General features: G+C 52.8%; 3 protein-coding genes across 7 annotated transcripts; 1 reads left to right on the top strand and 2 right to left on the bottom strand.

Annotated features, from left to right (window-relative positions):
• Positions 1 to 2,289: 2,289 nt before the first annotated feature.
• Positions 2,290 to 3,778, bottom strand: KBTBD13 (kelch repeat and BTB domain containing 13). The gene has a single exon (XM_071568571.1). It carries the CDS (start codon positions 3,731 to 3,733, stop codon positions 2,351 to 2,353), a length of 1,383 nt encoding a protein of 460 aa, XP_071424672.1. The 5' UTR covers positions 3,734 to 3,778; the 3' UTR covers positions 2,290 to 2,350.
• Positions 3,779 to 5,152: 1,374 nt separating this feature from the next.
• RASL12 (RAS like family 12) lies at positions 5,153 to 10,781 on the top strand. 4 transcript variants are annotated; one of them, XM_071568513.1, is made up of 7 exons: positions 5,297 to 5,317; positions 5,849 to 6,006; positions 6,276 to 6,392; positions 6,502 to 6,558; positions 7,657 to 7,730; positions 7,824 to 8,014; positions 8,776 to 10,780. In XM_071568513.1, exons 3-7 carry the CDS (start codon positions 6,284 to 6,286, stop codon positions 9,158 to 9,160), a joined length of 816 nt encoding a protein of 271 aa, XP_071424614.1. In that variant the 5' UTR covers positions 5,297 to 5,317; positions 5,849 to 6,006; positions 6,276 to 6,283; the 3' UTR covers positions 9,161 to 10,780. The 4 variants fall into 4 exon arrangements, with proteins under 4 accessions (XP_071424615.1, XP_071424616.1, XP_071424613.1 ...); XM_071568514.1 differs by lacking the exon at positions 5,849 to 6,006 and having other exon boundaries at positions 5,153 to 5,317; positions 8,780 to 10,781; XM_071568515.1 differs by lacking the exon at positions 5,849 to 6,006 and having other exon boundaries at positions 5,153 to 5,317; positions 8,815 to 10,781.
• Positions 9,639 to 16,683, bottom strand: SLC51B (SLC51 subunit beta). 2 transcript variants are annotated; one of them, XM_071568511.1, is made up of 7 exons: positions 16,407 to 16,683; positions 13,188 to 13,288; positions 12,565 to 12,939; positions 12,126 to 12,269; positions 11,590 to 11,680; positions 10,561 to 10,814; positions 9,639 to 10,052 (listed from the first exon to the last, which is right to left on the bottom strand). In XM_071568511.1, the coding sequence occupies exons 2-6, from the start codon at positions 13,225 to 13,227 to the stop codon at positions 10,598 to 10,600; spliced, it is 867 nt and encodes a 288-aa protein (XP_071424612.1). In that variant the 5' UTR covers positions 13,228 to 13,288; positions 16,407 to 16,683; the 3' UTR covers positions 9,639 to 10,052; positions 10,561 to 10,597. The 2 variants fall into 2 exon arrangements, with proteins under 2 accessions (XP_071424612.1, XP_071424611.1); XM_071568510.1 differs by having other exon boundaries at positions 9,639 to 10,814; positions 16,407 to 16,681.
• Positions 16,684 to 19,304: the final 2,621 nt, after the last annotated feature.

Genomic DNA, 19,304 nt, shown 5'->3' on the forward strand with positions numbered 1-19,304 from the left:
CTAGGAGCTCCCAGTCCTGTTTTTCCTCCAGCTTTCCCTTGGTTATACAAGCTTTTATTTTTGATATGGCCCTTATAAGGCAAGTCCATTCTACAGACAGCTTCTCCTTACGTGCCCCCATGCCAAGATGATGTCACCTTAAAAAAGAAACTTGCAAAAGGTTGAACTGTGATTAGACCGATCGTGTCGCCTGGAACTGTGATCTTTGGCGGAGAGAACCCCTGAGGATGGAAGGGGGAGATGAAGGTGCTGAGCCGGTGCCAGCGGCGCGGAATGTCGAGGGCTGAATTCTGGTGGAGCAGTGCAGATGGGCAGAGTTGTGCCCACAGAGCAGCCTCGCACCCTCCTTAGAGGAGCCTCCTTGATCCCAGCTCATCGTTTCTTGCAGAGGTGAGAGCTGTATCGTTTTTGCTCCCTTTGTGCCTAAAATTATCTTGTGTTAATTTGTTAATTATCTTCTGTGGATTTCTGGGTGCAGCAGATGACTCCTCTCTTGGGAGCATCCATGCCATGCTTGACAGCCTGCCAAGACCTCTGCTTTCCCCAAGTGCTGCACTTAAAATCTTTTGCATTTGGTCAACAAATATCTCTGCAAAACTCAAAAACCCAGTGTGTGGAGGTGGGGAGGAGATTGTATCACTTGGTGCAGAGCTGGAGGGAAGGGGAGAGCCTGCCAAGTTAAACGGTCCAGGGTTGGCCACAGGAGCCCAACATAAATATTTTAGTAACAGAATTATTTTAACTGTATTTTAATGGAGGTTTAAGCTGTTTGTTCAACCTGCAGTGGTTTTAAAGCAGCATTTCCATGTGCTGCTCTCACTTAGGAGAAGACAATGTGAAATGTTAGTTGGCTTTGTCTGGGAGGAGCAAGGATTTGATTTGATGGGTTCCTGTAATGTTCCTCCTGGGGACACCAACACAATTCAGGTCACACTGCCCACGGTGCAAAGCTGGTGAAGGTCCCTTGGTGTCCCCTGTGTCCTCAAGCCACCACCACACCTGCACCTCCACCAGCTGCATTCCCATCACAGGTGACAGCAGGATGGTGGCCTGGCCCAGTGGCAGGGGACAAATGGGGACAAGGTGCATCCATCTGGCCGTGGGTGTGAGCTGGGGTTTTCTGGTTTGTTTTGGTTTGTGGTTGCATTAAGTGGGTTTATTCTTAAATGAGGGAACTGTTTTGAACATGCTGAGAACTTGGTGAGGGTCAGCATGGAGCTATTTGAGGCATCCCAGCTGGTATTCCCTTCCACTCCATCCCGGCCAGGACATCACAGGCAGCCTGAAGCCTGACTCACAGATGGGAAACCAGCTGACCACAGTCTGTGTTTGCTGCTGCCCTGGTCCCCACAGCGCTGCGGTCACATAGGGAGCTTTGTGCTCTCCATCCCCACCCCAGAGCTGGTGTGGGAGGTTGGCAACCTTCCTCTCCAGGCAGTGGGATCTCATGGGAACAGCATCTCTGGCTTTGGAGCTCTGCAAGACTGGTATTGCCATGCAATGGTGCTGCTCCCTCCCCTCCTTCCCTTTTTGTACCCTGTATATTCCAAGCTTTGCCATGTCCTCAGAACACCCTGACTTGGCTCAAAAAAACCTCTGACAAGAGTCAACTCTTGCCACCCCGTTGGGTCTGTGCTGGGGCTTAGGGGGATGACAGATGTTTCCCAGTTCCCAGAAAACCCTTGGTGCATTAAGCACCTGATGCCCAGGAGCTGCTTTCCTTGACCCCCCATCTCTCCTCCTCCTCCCAGGACCCTGTTGTGGCCATGGAGATCTCCCAGGGGAGCACAGGGCTGTGTGGGAACTGTGCTCTGAAACGGAGCCACAGCTGAAAAAGCATTCAGAGGCAGGAGGGAGTCCTGACATGGATCCCTGTTAGGAGTATTATCCTTCAGAAGGGAGGAAAAATCCCAAACCCAAGAGTAATGAAAACTCAATAATGAGAGGCTTTTCTGTAGCTTTCCTTTTAATTCTGGGGCATAATGAGTGTTTACCCATCAGGGCAGAGAGGAGGTGGGATCCTGCACACCCTCAGTCAGAATACATAAACCCCATGTTTGCCCCTCTCTGGTGTCTGTCCTCTGCAGAAGCCACAAAGCCCCACACATGATTGGCTCATGAGCCCACATCTGGCAGGACTTTGTGCCCCTGCAGGGCAGGCAGAGGCAGCAGCAACTGCCTGCAGTCCCTTCTCCTCAGGCAGTGTCTAGTGACACCTCCAGGGTCCAATGTGAGGCATCCCTGGACCTGAGCACAGCTCCACAGAGGAGGAAAGGAGCCCAGGGGAGCAGCAAATGCAGAGCCGAGGCCACGTGAAAGGAGAGCACCCTGACATGGGATGAGGAACCACCTACGTCGCGATGTCATGGTCACGTCTTGGCAGCCTCAGGAGGAAGGTCTGCAAGGAGCCACTGCGCGGGAAACCTGCCCGCTCCTTCTTCTGCTTCCAGGTCTCCTCTTCCACAGAGTAGAGCAGTGTCAGCATCTTGTTGACAGTGTAGATGGTGTCTCCTCTGACCACAGCAGTGAACAGGGCTCCCTTGCTGTTCAGGAACTGCCCAGGCAGGGCTGTCCACTGCCGCGATGTCAGGTTGAAGCAGTCGATGACACAACGCAGGAAGTCATCGTAGGGGCCGTTGCGCATGACATAGAGGTTGTCACGGTGGGCCACCATGCAGTGCCCGTAGCTCTGGTGCCGCTTGAGCTCGGTGACAGGAAGCCACTCGTCCCTCTGGGTCTCATACTCATAGATGACTGTGGTGTCCAGTGGCTGCCACAAGCAAACGAAGATCTGCCCCATGGCTTGGGCACAGGGCGCCGCCGTGCTTGGCTGTGGCAGGTCAGAGACGAATGTCCAGGTGCTGGAGGCCACGTCGTACCTCTCCACAGACTTGAGTGAGATCTTCTCATATTCCCCCCCAATGGCGTAGAGGAAGCCCTCGTGGCCCACCAGCCTGACGTCGTAGCGCAGCTGGTGAGGGCTGGGGAACTCACTCCAGGCGTTGGCGTCAGCGTCATAGCAGAAGCTGCTTTCCACCACCTGCTTGTTGGCCCCGTAGACACCACCCACGATGTAGATCTTATTATCCATGGTTGCCATGCCGGCTAGGAATGTGCTGGCGCTCAGTGGCAGGCAGGAGAGGGTCCTCCATGTGTTGGTCTCCTCATCCAGATAGCAGATGGTCCTGGAGAGGTCCTCCAAGAACTCAAAGGTGGGCGTGTGGGCTCCCACTGCCACAAAGGTGCTGGGTAGGAGGGCTTCCACGTAGGCCAGCAGGTCATCGGAGAGGCAGTCCAGGTACTCCTCCAGCTCGGCGTAGCTGTCCCTGATGTACAGCGCGGCGCAGTGGAAGAGATCCAGGAGGCCGAATATGGCAGCGGCTTGGTACAGCAGGATGCAGTTGTCAGAGTTGATGGAGTTGATCAAGTACTTCGCCAGGGGCTTCACCTGCAGGAAGGCAGCACACTCCACTGCCTGGAAGGTCTCCTCACTGCCGAAGATGGGCCTCTCACCTGCCAGCACCCGCAGCATGGCAAGGAACCCAGCCGCGCTCAGCTCCCCCAGCCCGATCTCCTCCTGCGTGCTCTCCCTCATGCCCGAGCGGAAGAGGGCACGGAAGTACTCACTGCTCTCCACCAGCAGGGTCTTCTCCACCCAGAATGACTGCTCCTCCACCCGGATACGCACCCGCTCCAGGGGCCCTGCCTGGGAGCCTTCCTCCTCCGGGGTCATCCTTGCGCAGGGGTCAGCGGCTCCCCGGGCTGGGGGAGCAGCCAGTGCCCCTCTGTTCTGTGCCCCAGCACAGCCCCCTCCTGCCTCCTCCACCCTTTGATGCCTTTGCTGCACTGCCCAGCGGCCTTGTAATATAAATACCTTGGGCTAAAGATAGCCGAGCTCGTGACCGGGGCCTTTCAAAGGCATCCGCCGAGCTCAGCTGCCCACCCAAACTCAGGCAGGGCTCCAGCATCACTGGCCAGTGCTGGGCACAGCAGAGAGGCCCAGATCATCCCGTGGGGTGTGCCCAGCCACTCCAGGGAAACACAGTTTTGCTCTCCCCACTCTTGGGCATCATCGTGGCGATGCCCTAAAGAGATGGTCCCCATCCTGGAGAGGGCAACACATTTGCACAGCTGGGAAGAGCACATTATCATGGTGTTCTATTTTTTTTCCCCTTAGAAAGTGGAGTTTATGGCCACAGCATTGGCAAGCCTCAGTGCCATGCAACCTGGCTTTGGGAAGGGGGCTTGGCACCCCCCAGTGTAGCCATGGGCAAAGAGACCTTCGTGACCCTCCCCAGGGAGAAGGCATCAGCAACCCAGGCAACATCCATCCCAGGCACAAGGAGCCATAAGCCAGGCTGTGCTTCATGTGGGGGCTTATGGTGAGAAACACAAAGTGCAGTGACCCCTTTTCAGCAAAAAACTCCCCTCTGATCTTATGGCTCACCTGCTCCCCATAACGCTCGGCTGTGGGGCAAAGATAAATCCCTGTGACTGGCACAGAGGTTGACAGTGAAGAAAAGTGTTTTTTGTGGCACAGAGCTCATTTGTGTTCTATTCACAGCTTTTTCTGGCTAGAAATCCCATTTTACCTCTGCCGTGGGGTGCCAAGGAGGGCTGACAGCAGGGCTCACCTGAGGGGCTGTTTCCCAGGTCTCCCCATCACCACCTGTAGCTGGTGTTCAGTTTTGATGAATAATTTAACCTGAGCAACCCACCCTGTTGAAGGTCTATTTTTTCCTCCTTTCTTATCCCCTCATCCCAGCACCCGGGAACTCTCAGGGCAATGCATGATGACAAAGCCACTGCCACAGGGCCATAGCACCAGCAGGTTCCCCCAAAATTTCGGTTTAGGGAAGGAGGGAAGAGCTTTGCACTTGTGCTGCTGTCATTGACTGTCATGGATACCCAGCTTAAAATACCACATTTCCTTTAAGTCTCTTTGACCTTCGTTCAAAGGGGGGTCTGCTTCCCACAGGGGAGTGATCCCTGTGATCCCCATCCTCCCCATCCGTGGGTCTTGCAGGGACTTCTACACTCCCAGACTATTTTGGGAGGGTTTAAAAATATCCTGCCTGCATTAATGGGCAATATTCCCAATGGCGCAGCAGCCCCGTGTGGACACAGAGCTGCCTTCACCCCCAGCCTCGGCCACAGAAACCCCTGGGGGCCGGCCCAAGGGCTGTATCCTGCAGTCCCAGGCACTGAGCCCCATCCCAAATGGCTCTGATCGCCATGACAACACTGACTTCAGCTTCTGCCACCTACTCAGGCTCAGAGACACTGGGTGCTGGCTGATGGATTGGTGCGGGCACTGGTGAGTATTCCCCGGGCTCCCTTCCCCCTTGGGATCGAGTCTTTTGGGTGGGAAAAGGGTGTTTTTTCCCCTGGAAAGTCTCAGCTGGCAGCAGAAGGTGTCTGTGTTTAGCTCTATCCGAAGGGCCCGGGCAGTGGTGGGTAGAGTGGCTGAACAGGCAGCATCTCTCCGGGGTGTTGCTCCTGCCTGCCGGAGGTGTGATGAGTGCACCGGCCTCAGCCAGAGCGGCGGGACCAGGCTTGGGCTTGGGGACACGGCGGGGTGCTGGGGACATGGCGAGGAGCTGGGGACACATCGAGGAGCTGGGCACACGGCGGGGTGCTGGGGGCTCAAGAGTGTGCGGGACACATCAAGGTGCCAGGACATGACGAGGTGTCCGCCGAGCGGAGACACGGCAGGTTCCAGGCCCGGGGGTCCCTGCCCGAAGCCCCGGGAGCTCGGGGGGCCAGAGTGCCCTGCCGGGGGGACCGTCCTCGGGGCGGCCGGGGCAGCGTGTCCAGCCCCGCGCGGCGGGGCCGCTTTCCTTACAAGGAGTTTGGCTGGATCCGAGCGGCGGGAGCCGCGCTCGCCTCCGCCCGCCTCATTCATCGCAGCCCCGGCCGCGCAAGGGCCGCTGATCCCCAGCCCCGCATCGTGCCCGGCCCCGCATCCCCCCCGGCCCCGCGTCCTCTCTGGCCGTGGCTTTTAAGGTGGGCGGCTGCGTTTTTCTTCTCTTACTGGGATGTGAAGGGTGGGCAGAGGGCTGGGGTGGTCCCTGTCTTTTGGTGGGGTGCCGGCCGCGGGATGGGGATGCCGTCCACCCTGCCTCCAGGATGTGGGTGGAGAAGGGAAGATTTCCCTCCCTGGTGCCGCTGAGCCCCCTTTCCCCCAGGCTGGAGCACCCCACGAGCCAGGCAGTGAGGAGGTCCCCACTCGGCACGGCAGTGGGTGTCCCATGTGCCCTCGCTCTCTCCCGCAGGACCGAGGATGTCCTCGATGTTCAGCAAACCCCGAACCAGCGGCGAGCGCCCGCTCCAGAGCCCCCTCCCCGAGTGCAACGTGGCCATCCTGGGGTGCCGAGGGGCCGGCAAGTCAGGTGAGAAGGGCACCCTGCCACCGCAGGGATGGCTGGACATCGGGGGGCTACCGGGGGGGCAGTGCCGTGGGGGGACACCTTCCTCACCTGCCTCTTTCACCTCCTGCAGCTCTGACCGTGAAGTTTCTAACCAAGAGGTTCATCAGTGAATATGATCCCAACTTGGGTAAGACTCTTTCTCGTCCCATGGAGCATCCTTCCCATCTCCCATGTTTCCCATGAATTCAACATTTAAGGGGGGAAGAAAAAAACAACTCACTCAAAATTATAAGAAAAACAAGAAGGGCTGGATTTGACCCAAACTCGCTTGTGAAAACAGAGGTGAAAGCAGTGCTCTCTCCACAGGCATGTCCCATGGGCAAACATCAGCTCCTCACATTGCCCCAAGGAAACCAAAAGCTGAATTCTTGGGGCTCCTTGGGGAGCTTCTCATGCCTCCTGCTTGCTCTGGGGGTGTCAGACAGGGGAAGGGCTGGGGGAATGAGGGGTGTGTGGAGTGGGCGATCCTGGGGGCTGAGTTTTGCAGCAAGCAGTTCTGGGCACTTTTTTCCACTTGTTTGAGTAATTAATAACTATTTTTCTAGGCCTGACTCCAGGCCACAGCGAAGAACCATAAATGATTTATCCGGGGACATTAGAGAGATATGGACTTTGTCCAGGAACCAACTCCAGCCCCTAATAATTCAGTGACTCTTAGGAAAGAAGGATAAATCCTTTCCTCCTTGGATATTTTTGGGAATGTGGTTTCATCTTCCCACGTCAAAACCTTTCCGAAACACATCCATTAGGAGCTGGCCCAGAGAAAGCATCTTTCTCCCTGGGGAACTGCTCAACGGCTGTCCCTGCCTGCCTTCCTTCCAAAAGAAGAGGCTGCTCCTCTCGCCTGACTTATTGGGAGCAGCCCCATGTCATGCCCCCAGCTCGCTTTATCTCTCCAAGGTGTGTCTTTCAGATAAGGGCCGAGCCTCACATGCAGTGATGGTTGGGACAGGCTCCTTCCCTTCCCTCCATCTCCCACCAGAGCCCACGTTTGTGACACACCAGGGGACATAAGCACTCCTAGCTGGGCCTGCCCAGCAGCATCACCACCAGTCGCCCAAAATAACATTGTCTCGGGAAGGAGCAAGGTGGGAGGAGCTGGTGGAGGATGCTCCTCATTAGGGCTGAGATTTTTCCACAGCATCCCAAGCATCCAGGGTTTTGCTTGGCTTTGGAGAAGATGGGACATCCCAGGTCATCCTCACAACCACGCTTCTCCTTGCAGAGGACACCTATGCCTCGGAGGAGCTGGTGGACCAGCAGCCTGTGCTGCTGAAGGTGATGGACACTGCTGACCAGGTGAGGCGCTGGGGCACCGCTGGTTCCAAATGCACAGCCTGATCCACCTGGATCATGGCTGGACCACGGCTCAGCCGGTCCTCTCACCCCCAGGATGGCCCTGGGAACTGCGAGCGCTACCTGTGCTGGGCCAGTGCCTTCCTCGTCGTCTACAGCATTGATGACAGGAGGAGTTTTGAGGGCTGCCAGCGCTACCTCGAGGTGCTTGCCCTGCATGCACAGAGCTGCCAGCGCCGCTGCCCTGTGCTCCTGCTGGGAAACAAGCTGGACATGGAGCAGTACAGGTATTGGGCATGCAGTAAGGCTGGTTGTTCCCAGAGGGAGAGAGCTCACACATCCTTTCATGCCTCCAGCTGGGATGCAAAACCCAAATCTCGTTATTTTTTTAAGTCTATTTCCACCCCCATTAGTATTTGCCACGTCCTCCCACATCTCTGAGGTTCCTGCTCTCCTGCCCAGGGGATGATGTGGTTATTTTGAGCCCATTGGTATTTTTCAGTGGGATGTTTTTCAGCTGTGTGGTGAGGCAGCGTCACCACCCCTGGCAGGGCTTGAGCCAGAGGAGCCCCTCTGGACATGCCCTTCCTTCTCTGGAGCCCTCTAGTCCCAGCCCTGCTGCCAGGACTGGATGTGCCTGATGTGTTTTTCTGGCCTTTTGTGCTTCTCTGTGGTCCCACAGGTCCCAGAGTCATGTGCGTTGCTGCACCCCCATGCTCCCAGCATGGAGGGGTCTCCCCACAGAGGGGTCTCCTCCCCAGTTCCCAGTGCACTGACATCACACCCCTCCCAGCTCCCTGGCACATCCCCGGCACAGGAAGCTGTCTGACTCCCCAGAGACCCACATAGCCCTTTACTCTGGGATTTTAAGAAAGGCAAAACTCTTTTTGGATTCATGTACCCTGCTTGTCCCAGGGGGTGACAAGTGGGTTCTACCCTGGTGCTCACCAGGAAGCAGATGTGGGGTGCAGGGGCCGTTGCCTGCACCTTTTTGGGGTGGCTGCAGCGCCCCAAGGGATGCTGCACCTGTGCCCTCCGCTCTCGCCAGGCAGGTGCCCTCAGCCGAAGGGATGTCCCTCGCCAGCAGGTTCGGGTGCCTCTTCCATGAGGTGTCGGCGTGCCAGGACTTCCCAGGGGTGCAGCACGTGTTCCATGAGGCCGTGCGGGAGGTGCGGCGCCAGGCCGAGTGGAACCTGCCCGTCCGGCCGCTCTTCATCACCGAGGAGCGTCCCTGCCCGCCCGTGGCCACCTCCCTGGCCCTGCCCACCCACCATGGCCTGGCCACCTGCACCTTCAACACCCTCTCCACTGTCAACTACAAGGAGATCCCCTCGGTGGCCCAGGCCAAGCTGGTCACGGTCAAGTCCTCGCGGGCTCAGAGCAAGAGGAAGGCTCCCACGCTCACCTTGCTGAAAGGCTTCAAGATATTTTAGGATGTGTCCCTGGGGGCTGTGGAGAGGGAGGCAAGAGATCCTCATCCATCCCCCTGGCTCTGCAAGGGCTCAGACCTTCTGTGATGGACTCCTGGGCACCGCAGCAGCTGCTGGAAGGTGGTGGCCCTGCTCTTCCTGCTGGTACAAAGCCAGTGGTGGCAACTTGGCAAGCAGGAGGGTGCTGAGAGGCCAACATGAGCTGTGGCATCACTCTGCCTGCCCCTGCCCAGCGCTGCTGCAGTGTTTGCACCCTGACCTGCCACTGGCACCGAGGCCAGCTCGGTTTTCCATGAGGATCCAGCAGCTCCTGGAGGAGCCAGAGCCGTGAACACCACTGGGAGGGCAAGGGCTGTCCCCAGGGCACCCAGCCAGCTTGGGCACCTGGCACACAGCAACAGGAGCCCAGGAAGGGGCAATTAATCATTAATCCAGCATGGAGGCACCATCTCGTTTGTCCCACGGATCCCCGACTCAGCAATAAGTAGGAGGAATTTTTATTTTATTTTAAATCCAAATAAAAAAGGTGCAGATACTGTTTCAGCTGACTAAAGGCCTCAGGTGGCCTGAAACTGATTCACACACATCAAACTTAGTCACATGGAAACTGCTGCTTTTTTAATCAAGTTTTTACACTGTAGTGTCCCTTTCCAAAGGCTTTGCAAGGAGATGCTTCACTGATGAGGACAAGGTCTGAAAAACCTTTGCTTAAAAAAGACTGATGTATTTCTAAAAATGCCCTAAATTATTTCATGGCTTCTGCACATGCCCATGAAGGGAATTCTGGAGCACTCCACGCTCTGCCTGTGCCCAAGCCAGGGCCAAGGACTGGACATTTGGTTTCAGGTGCTCTATCAGGTTAAAAGTTCTGCTTCTCCCTGGAGTTGCAGTCACTCTGCAGAATAAAATATCCACGTGTATATTTGTACATATATCCACATATATCCACATATATATATATATGTATGACCTTACTGACAGAGATTCAAGATAGGATTTCGATCAACCACTTTGGGAAGTATTTTAATAAAGATGATTTCTGAAAAGAATGGAAGTGCCTCAGCTTCAGTGTGGCTGTTTTCCTGGTGGGAAGTGAGGGTGTGTTCCCTGGCTGACTGCAGGACAGTCTCCCACCTCCTGCCTCCCCTCTCCTGCCCTGGCTCAGCTCCAGCTGTTTGCAGCACTGAGGAAGGGGACAAAGCTGGTGCTGGAGAGAAGGCTGGAGGCAGCTGAGAGCAGCAAGGGAACATCAGCCAGGCGAGAGCTGAGCTGGGGAGACAGAGCTGCACTGAGCCCAGGGCCTCTCCTGTGGGTGCAACTCTGCTGCTTTCCTGTTTTTGTCTTTTCTTTCTCCAGGTTGCAATTTTAAAGTTCCATCCCTACAAAATGATACCTTCCCATACCTTCCTTAAGGCCTACGTGGTCTGACTTCAGCTGTTGCTATATGGCCTCCTCAGACACATCTGTGTACAGGGACGTGACGGTCCCATCCTTCCACTGCACCACCACTTCCCCTGCTCTCTGGTCCTGGGGCACCAGCTCCTGTGTTTGTGGCTCGGTTGGGCTGTATCCCTGCACAGGTATCAGGGCTTTCTTGGCATCCACCTCAGCCTGCAGGGGGGTTTGCACTGCTTCTCTGCTCATGGTCTTCCTTTTCCTGCAGGGAGGGCACAACAAGGACACATGGAGTGAAGCAGCAAGCCCAGCCCACACCTGGGGGCAAGTACCCACCTGGGTGATCGTCACAGAGCCACCAACTGCCACCATGTCCCTGGAGCACACCAGCTGCTCAGGGGCAAACCCCACCAGCTGCACTGTGTCAGGTAAGTGCCCTGAAGTGTTTGAGCACACACAGCTGTGGGATTCCCACTTGAAGAGCACAGAGCTCCCAACACCAGGAGCAGCACCCAGCCAACACTAGAGGGAGAGCTTGGCAGGCTCAGAGCATTAGCTCTTTCCTCATCTGAAGATGACAGCTCTGACCTAGAGGTAAGTTTTCATGCTGTAGCAAACAGTGAGTTGCTCCTCTGCTATGGGGTTGTTGTGCAGCAACAGGGGAACAGCGTGGGAATGCTGATGGGGAAAGGCTCGGAGTCCTGCTCCAGAGCCCCTGGACTTAGGGGAGGGTACCTCACACCACCCAGTTGTCACCACTTCTCTCCCAGCAGCCCTGGTGGGCCAGGCAGAGCTGTGCAGACCCTTTGCTGGTGAGGATCCGGGGCCTGGAGAAGGGAAGTGGCTTGTTCCAAGTGACACACAAGGAGGGCAGAGATCAGGCAAGGTTTTATAACAAAATACCATTCAAAGGGAGTTGATTTTCTTCCCATTAATCAGGGTTTGTCCTGCCCTGCCAAACCCCTGTGTCTGTCTGCCTGGGGCAGGGTTCAGCACACCACCACACACCAAAAGATCCCCAGATTTTCCTGACTCACCTGTTTCGCACAATGTTGATGGTCAGAAGAACAAGACCCAAAATAAAGGTTGCGAGGGAAAGTGCAAGGACAGAGTAATTCCATGTGGAGGCTGGGGAAAGCAGAGAGGCAGCATTAGCAGGCACAGCACAGTATGACCCACAGAGCCAAGCCAGGCATTTTCTGAGGTCATCCAGAATGCTCCATCCTTGACTCTATCCCTGATTTTTGTGCCTTTGAAGTTGATCCTTGTGGCACTGACCTCCTCATATCAATCTGCTCCCTTCACCCTGCCAAAATCACTGGTTATCCCAGACCTTTGCTCTCTTGGCAGGCTCTGCCTGGAAAGAGGCTGAACCACTCTCTGGGAGAGACACTACCTTGGCAAAGCCTCATGCCTTCCTTCACCCACAACCTGCTTCTTCTAGAGGTGAAACTGAGGCTTTGTGTGTCTGGGGTAAATCCCCTCCTAGGGTAATTCCCTCAGGCATCTCTGTTAGGCAGGAGGGGAACAGCCAAGGACTGTGTCTAAGCTGAGAAACACCAGTGGCACTTACGGTCTTCTCTGCGGAAGAACCAGAGCAGCTCCTCCAGCTGTTCCTGGTCCATGCCCAGGGGAAGGGTGGCATTGCCTGCTGAGTGCTCATACATCTGTGGGCTGGTCAGGGCAAGCGGGAAGAACCTGCTGTGCCCAGCACTGGCTGTGAAGGAAAGAGCAGAAAGATGCAATGGTCACTCACTGCAGTCCTTCAGACTGGAGATGACCTTCCCTTTCGCTCCCAGGGTTGCCCAGCACGTCTCTCCAAGCAGGCAGAATGCAGCCCTGAGGGCACAGCCTGACCTCATGTATAGAGAAGTGGAGAGCATTTTTTCCTGCAGACCCCATTATGGTGGGACACCACGGCTGGAAAGGCCCCAGGATGCTGGCAGGGCCTTTCCACATTCCCCAGCACTGTGGGTGTCTGTTCCACGGGTCCCTGGGTGAGCAACACTCACCAGATTTCTCCTCGCACACGCTCCTGTCCGCAGCGTCCTGCCACTGTGCCTTGGGGCCTGTCACCTCACCGAGAGTGACTCCTTTCCTGTTTGCCACCAGGTAGCTCTGGCTGGTGCTCAGAGGAGAGAGCAGTGAGTTGGAGCAGTCCCAGCTCGTATAGCCCGTGCTGACACAGAGACTTATCTGCACTCTGTCGGTCCCCGACGTGGAGAGGCAGCTCTGCGTGCCAAGATTCACCAAAGAGTCACCGTGCCAAGACCAGTCCTGGAACTCTGACTCTGGATTACAGTCCTCCAGCAATAAATCTCTGTTTATTGGGCTGGCTTGTAAACACAGCTTGAATCTAGCATTTTTTATAAGAAAAGCTTCAAAGCCTGCAAAGAAATCAATAAGTATATATATGAGCGTGGCCAACCCCAAAGCACAAGGCGCACACACACAGAGGACAAATGGGGGTGACACCCAGTTCTGGAATTGGGGCCCATCTTTTCCCATGGCTCAGCCAGGCTGTTGGCTGGTGTATACTGAGGAAAATGGAGCAAGAAACCATATTTCCAGAAAGTTGTCTTTGCACATGTGACCTGCTTCGCCCACACCATTATTCTCCAAGCCAAGACTCTACCTTGCAGCAGGAAAAATGGGATTATCCAGAATAAATTCATATTTGTATATGCAGCTGGGATGGATTACACCTTCACCAGTGTTTCTTCAGTGTGTGGATGCCTGGAAAAGAGAGAGAGAGAGAAACTAGGGAGTTGAGGGATAACCTGATTCCCGTCTCTGCTCCAGCTCTGTCTTCAGAGAATACATACTTTGGACAGTGTCTACCTGCTGCCAACCCATGGATGGCAAAATGAGGGTGTGGAGATGAGGAAGTACAAGGCTGAGCTCCAAGAGGAGGCAAGGCCAGCTTACCATCGATGGTGGGGTGTCTCCCATCCCTCAGGGAAGCAGAAAGTTTCTCCTTGACCTTTAGTCCCTCATTTGTCAATGGCATCCATCCAGTTTTTATGGCTGCTTGTCCAAATTAGTTCTTAAGCCTCCTTTGGAAGGACCTGCCCTGAGCAGGGGTTCCTGTCTGTCCACTGTGAGTTGGTGAGGTGTTTAGGTGGCTCTCCCCAGCCCACGGCTCACTGACCTCCCCTGAACCATCACCCACTCGGCGGGTCAACGGCACTGCAACACATGCATGTCCCTCAGACACTCTGGCCCCACGGGCCATTAATTATTATAGGAATACTTTTACGACAGTCAACTTTCACCTGCCTTTGTTGTGTGGCCTGGAGCTGTCTGAAACTGTTCCCTGGAAATTGCTCATGAGCATATTCCACCGTGCCAGGCGTGTCAACAACGGTGTTGCTGACTCCTCGGGGAAGCATTTTGTCCCTTCGGTTATAGACCTAATGATTGCTACTATTTTGTCCCCGTTCTCAATGTCTTCACAATTCAAAGTTCACATTTTATAGCCAACCAGGCATGCAGGCTTGCTCCCTGCTGCCAGAAAACCACCTGCCAGCAAAACCCTCCTCTTTGAGGAGGGGATTCTCAGGTACGTACGTGGTCCACTTCGTATTTCAGAAAATATGGGTAAAGCTGCTCCCTGCATTTAGATGTGCCAATTACCTTCCTGTCCAGGGAACCTTTAGCTTATTCACATGGATTCACCCCTCACAAAGGAGGAAATAAAGTCTTGGTGCCAATGAAAATAAGTTCAAGTCAGCTACACCCTAATAAGAAGTGGCATTTGAATGTGTTAAATCTTGCTGTGCAAGGCTTCTAACTAATCATTTGCTCCAACAGAAATATTTGACAAGCATGTTGCTGATTTTCTCCTAAGGTGTTTCATAACTTAAGGGCCACCTCCCAGTGTCCATGCACAGCAGGGATGCTGGAAAACTGCTGGAAGTACTTCACAACTTCATAAAGTACTGACCAACTGCCAAATCTCCCCAGACACAGGGGACCAGAACTTCCCAAGTACACCATAGAAGCAAATGGATATTCATTGTGAGTTAACAGGAGATTTAGGTAAAATACTTTAAAAGAAACTCCTGGTATTTCACAGGTCTTTTACCTCTACATCACACTAACCAAACTAGTTTTGTTCATCAAGGCTACAGAGCAGTGTTCTCAGGCCACTGCATCTACCCCAGTGGAGAGCTGAGCAGGATCCAGAACTCTGCCTGCACCACCAGTTTTCCCAGTAAGGAAACAGTGAGTCCCACAATTCTGATGAGTTTGGATCTTCCAGCCTGAAAGAGAGATTTTTGAAAGCCATCTCCCCCAGCCTCCCCCACACAGCTGCTCTGTCCTGCTGCCACATCCCACCAGGCAAGCTGGGAGAGCGAGGGGGAGGTTTTTCTCCATCACTCCCCTGCCTGCACATCTCACAGTGACTTTGGCTGCTGGTGGGTGGGGGTGAGCCCTTGGATCCAGGTCTTTGCAACTCCAAGCTGTGGACTTGGGCCTTCTGTTCCTCTGAAGGCACCCAAGACCCTTCTGAGGTTGCTTCCCAGCTCAGGTGCAACATGGGAAGCTCAAATGAGAGAGAGCTGGTACATTTTATACTTGCCTGGAAGGATAAGAAAGAACAAAGAGCCCAGGACCTCTCAAGGGAACATTTTACCTGTGACATTTTGAGTTTATATTTACACCTGAACATTTGTGTAATTTTTTTCTTCTTGGAAATGGGATTTTCACATCAAAAGCTGCAAAATCTATACTCTGTGTGTGTTTTAGGAACAGTCACTCACCAGTGCTATCCCAAATCCTCCTGTGGATCTGTGGGCTTTGGTAGCATTCAATGAAATTTCAAGAAATTACAGAAAAATGGCAAGTGACTTTTTTTGATCCCAGAACTTCAGTGTAAATCCTTTCTCATAATGGAAGCCCTTGGAGATCTGAGAGCCACCACATGCAGAAGGCAAGCTGAGGGATTGGTGCTGTAAAGTTTGGCATGACCAGCAAGGGGCCTGTGCCATGTGGGAACACAGGAACACTCACGTCCCCACTGCACGTGGACTATTTCCAGCCAGGGCACAGCATGTGGTGCTGTGAAACCACCCTGTGCTTTTGATAGTGGGTTTTGCCAGCTCTAATAGTCACAGTTGCTCATCAAGACACACATTGCCCTCACTCTGCAAATGAGAGGTCGTTAGGTATGTGCTATATTGATATAAGTAAAGATGAGGGAAAATCTTCTGGGAATACCATCAAGTCCAGCTTCTCTTAAGATGATAATGTCCCTCTGGACTCCCTGCTCAATACTCATTACACAATGTGGGACAATGCATTTAGAACACCCCAGTCTTTCTAAAAGCAGTCTCCTCTTGTCATCCAGACCCTCTCTGTGATGGTTATCTTAACTAATTTCATTAAAATGAGTCAGTTATTCCAAATACAGTATTAAAGTGGGCTGCCCTGGTTTTGGGTTATTACAGGATATACAATAGCACATCACGGAGATGCAAATGGATGGGTTGGTTTATAAAAGTACATTAAGGACAGAGTTCCATTACAGAACAGGAGAAAAAATGATTAATATTTAAAGTATCAAAGCAAGAAGGCAGTCTGTGCTCTTTGTTAACCTTTGTAAAGTCAAAAGTTAAAGAGCAAATCTAAGTCATATTATATATGTTCTTTTTACTGATTTCCAGGCTTCTATATGCAGGAGTTATCCCACCCTGTTTCTTACTTGCTATTCAGACAGGCTCTCTCCTTAGACAGCCTTCACTTGAAATTTCCAAGGATGTGAGCTTTCTAGCTGGAATAAATAATTAAGCCTTTCTTTACATGAATTAACCCAGCAGCTGGTGCATGCCCGTGAATTTCCGTAACTCACCAGAAACACGCAGTTCCCAGCAGGGAGGGAGCTACATTTCTTCCTTCAGCCCTGCCATCCGAAGAGGAGCCGTCAGTGGCAGTGTCACTGTGGCAATGCAGTGACAAGGTTCCCCGTGCTGCAGCTCTGGATGTGCTACGAGCTGTGATTCATTCTGCTCCTGAGTCATGTGTGAAGGCCAGTCCAAGAGGTGAGGTACACTCTGGCCCCTGAGAAAACACACCTCTTTAGTGGGACAATTTACAGCAGGAGGTGAATGACCTTTTCCCAAAGAATGAACTGTAGGAACTTCCAGTGTATTTGCTCAAGCTATTGGCATAATCAGTATTAAAAGAGCACGCTGAGTAGAATGACACTCAGTAATAAGTTACCCTGGAGTTAAAGATAACGTTCACTCCGCCTGGCTCAGTCTTCATTGCCTGCAGGAAACAAGTCCTGATAAAGCAGATAGTTTTTTGGTTTTTTTTTTTAGTGAATGGTTATTCTAAGGCTCTCAGAGTATCTTTACAGAGCAACCAACTTTGCAGGCAAAGCACAAAGCACCCATGAGAGATTTTGCCATCCCTGTTTCACAGGTACTGGCAACACCTGGCTAAGTCAATAGTCTGCCAAGAGGCTCTGCAGGCTGATGTGCTGCTTTTTGTGCCAGATGTGTTGGGAAAGGAGAATTCCCCCTCCCTGAACTACCTGATCCATGGATGGAACTGCATGCTGCAAAACAAGAGAGATACACCTCTCAGCAATGGGCATGGGACACACAGGTAACTGGAGATAGGCACAGTGTCCTTATATTTGTCCTGTTCTCAGTGTTTGCCTTGAAATAAAGTGTTCAAGGCTCGGTTGGACAGGACTTGGAGCAACCTTGACTGGTGGAAGGTGTCCTGCCCCTGGCAAGGGTGTTGGAATGAGATGATCCTTAAGGTCCCTTCCAACCCAACCCATTTTATAATTCTTTGGCATTGAAGCTTTGCTCTGGTGCAATTAATCCTTTGAATCCTATCTCACATCCTCATCAGAGCTTCCCTGGCTGCCCCTGTGAAGTCTCATCCAGCAGACATGTGTACTCCCCACACAGATGTTTCACTGCTCAGCCTCAGCCTGGCAGCGATTGGATAGGAGCTCAGAAACTCATCCTGCAGGAAACAAGAGCTCCACTCTGCTGGGGAAGGCAGGTCCAGCCAGGACATCCCACCACACTGTAAATTGTGCTGTCTTTCTGCCTCAGTTTAAGCTGGATCATTTAAAAAGTGCCATCACAGTAGGGAACACTTTTCTAGTGCCCTTGTGACCATTGCCAGGGAAGGGGTGCAGGAACAGGCCAGCAAGAGGTCTCACAAGCTGCACAACCAAATCCTCTGGCTCACTGAGGAAGGTGCAATGAAGACACCTGGTTCCAGAGTAATCTCAGAGTAGAGGAACAGAGATGCTGCTCACAGTGAAGAGGTGACTGTAACAGGTGGATGGGGACTGCAAAGCCCCAGAAGGTTTCCTTTCATCCCCATTTTCTACATGGCTTCATTTATGCATCAATGTTTCAATTATAAAAAAAAATAATTTCCACAAGGTCTGTGTGTAAGCTGAGCATGATGTTATAATCCACATTTCCCTAACCCAAACCAGGTGGAGAAGCCTGATCAGAGGACAGAGTGCCTGTGACCCCTGTAACAACACGGGCACCTCTGCAGCTCCACAGTGACCACCTGGCTCCTGTCTTGCCTTGGGCTGTTTGCAGGAAAGGTGTCCAACAGCTCCTCCCATATGGGAGACCCCCAAATCCCTCCCGCAGCCCTGGCAAGCCTGGTGTCTCCCAGGTGGTGGCAAAGCCATGGGCTGCCTCCACTCAGCTCCCTGGGGTGGAGTGAGGCAGGGACAAGCCTTGGTGCACCAGCACAGCAGCTCCTGTTCCACCCATGATAGCCCACCCAAAATAGTGTCAGGATGCAGGCAGGGGGCTGAGATGGACTCAGCGTGATGCACATGGAAATAGAAGCAGTTTCCCACCGGTTGGAGTTGGCTCTTGTGCCCAGTAATCCTCTCTTTTTCCAGAGAACCGTGAATGCTTTCAGGAGAAACCTCTTCAGCAAAGCTGTGTTTGGTTTTGTATCTCCCCTGACAACACTGGCACTGGTTAATGGGAGATATCTTTATACTTCTTGGAGACACTTTTAGTGTTCTGGCCAGGAAGCAAAGTGGAGATAAGATGTTGATTTGTGTTCTGCTTCCTCCTCAGATTTGTCTTCACTACTCTTGGGAAGAACTTGTCTGACCTTGCTGTTTCAATTTTGCTTATCTTTTTTGATCCCTTCAGTGTCTTTGACCTGAAATGCTTGGTTACAGAATAACTAAACATTCAGTGTTGGGTTTTTTTTTTCATTCCATGTACAAAAGCAGAGTTCAAATGCAGCAGGAAAGCCAGATTTTTATTTTTTGGTGAAACAACCAGATAGTTACTTTGATTATGAAAAAATCTGTATCAAAAGAAATCTTCAGTTAAAATTCACATAGACTGTGTCCAAGGCATAATACAGAATAACAGGCATAATCTCCTTGAACTGTGCAGTTGTATCATAGCCAAGGATGAATTACTTGGGAGGGATTTAAATGCCCCTCGTAAACTCACTGCAAATGAAACATTAAATTACTTCATGCTGGCAAAAGTTCAGCATGGAGTTACAGGAGCCTTAACTACTGCCAGAAGTGAGAATCCATCTCTAGGGTTTAAGTCCTGGAGGAGAAGCAGGTGAAGCTCCACAGGTGATGCTGATGACAAACTCAGTGCCTGGATCTGATACCTGGAAATGAACACCGAGCACCAGCTGGATTCTGGGTTCAGACTCCCAGTTTTGGGTGGCATTTGGGCCATCCAGAACACACTTACATCTCTGGCCTTTCTGAAGT

Source organism: Pithys albifrons, chromosome 13 (genome assembly GCF_047495875.1).
Source record: "Pithys albifrons albifrons isolate INPA30051 chromosome 13, PitAlb_v1, whole genome shotgun sequence".
NCBI lineage: Eukaryota > Metazoa > Chordata > Aves > Passeriformes > Thamnophilidae > Pithys > Pithys albifrons.

Excerpts from the sequence above, each read along its gene's own strand:
- RASL12 (XM_071568512.1), top strand. The coding sequence starts at position 6,284 with ATGTCCTCGATGTTCAGCAAACCCCGAACCAGCGGCGAGCGCCCGCTC. Across the intron at positions 6,393-6,501 it reads CCGAGGGGCCGGCAAGTCAG|CTCTGACCGTGAAGTTTCTA; the intron begins GTGAGAAGGGCA and ends CACCTCCTGCAG. Across the intron at positions 6,559-7,656 it reads TGAATATGATCCCAACTTGG|AGGACACCTATGCCTCGGAG; the intron begins GTAAGACTCTTT and ends TTCTCCTTGCAG.
- SLC51B (XM_071568511.1), bottom strand. The coding sequence starts at position 13,227 with ATGAATTTATTCTGGATAATCCCATTTTTCCTGCTGCAAG. Across the intron at positions 12,940-13,187 it reads CCCATTTTTCCTGCTGCAAG|GCTTTGAAGCTTTTCTTATA; the intron begins GTAGAGTCTTGG and ends ATTTCTTTGCAG. Across the intron at positions 12,270-12,564 it reads CGTGTGCGAGGAGAAATCTG|CCAGTGCTGGGCACAGCAGG; the intron begins GTGAGTGTTGCT and ends TTTCCTTCACAG.
- KBTBD13 (XM_071568571.1), bottom strand. The coding sequence starts at position 3,733 with ATGACCCCGGAGGAGGAAGGCTCCCAGGCAGGGCCCCTGGAGCGGGTG.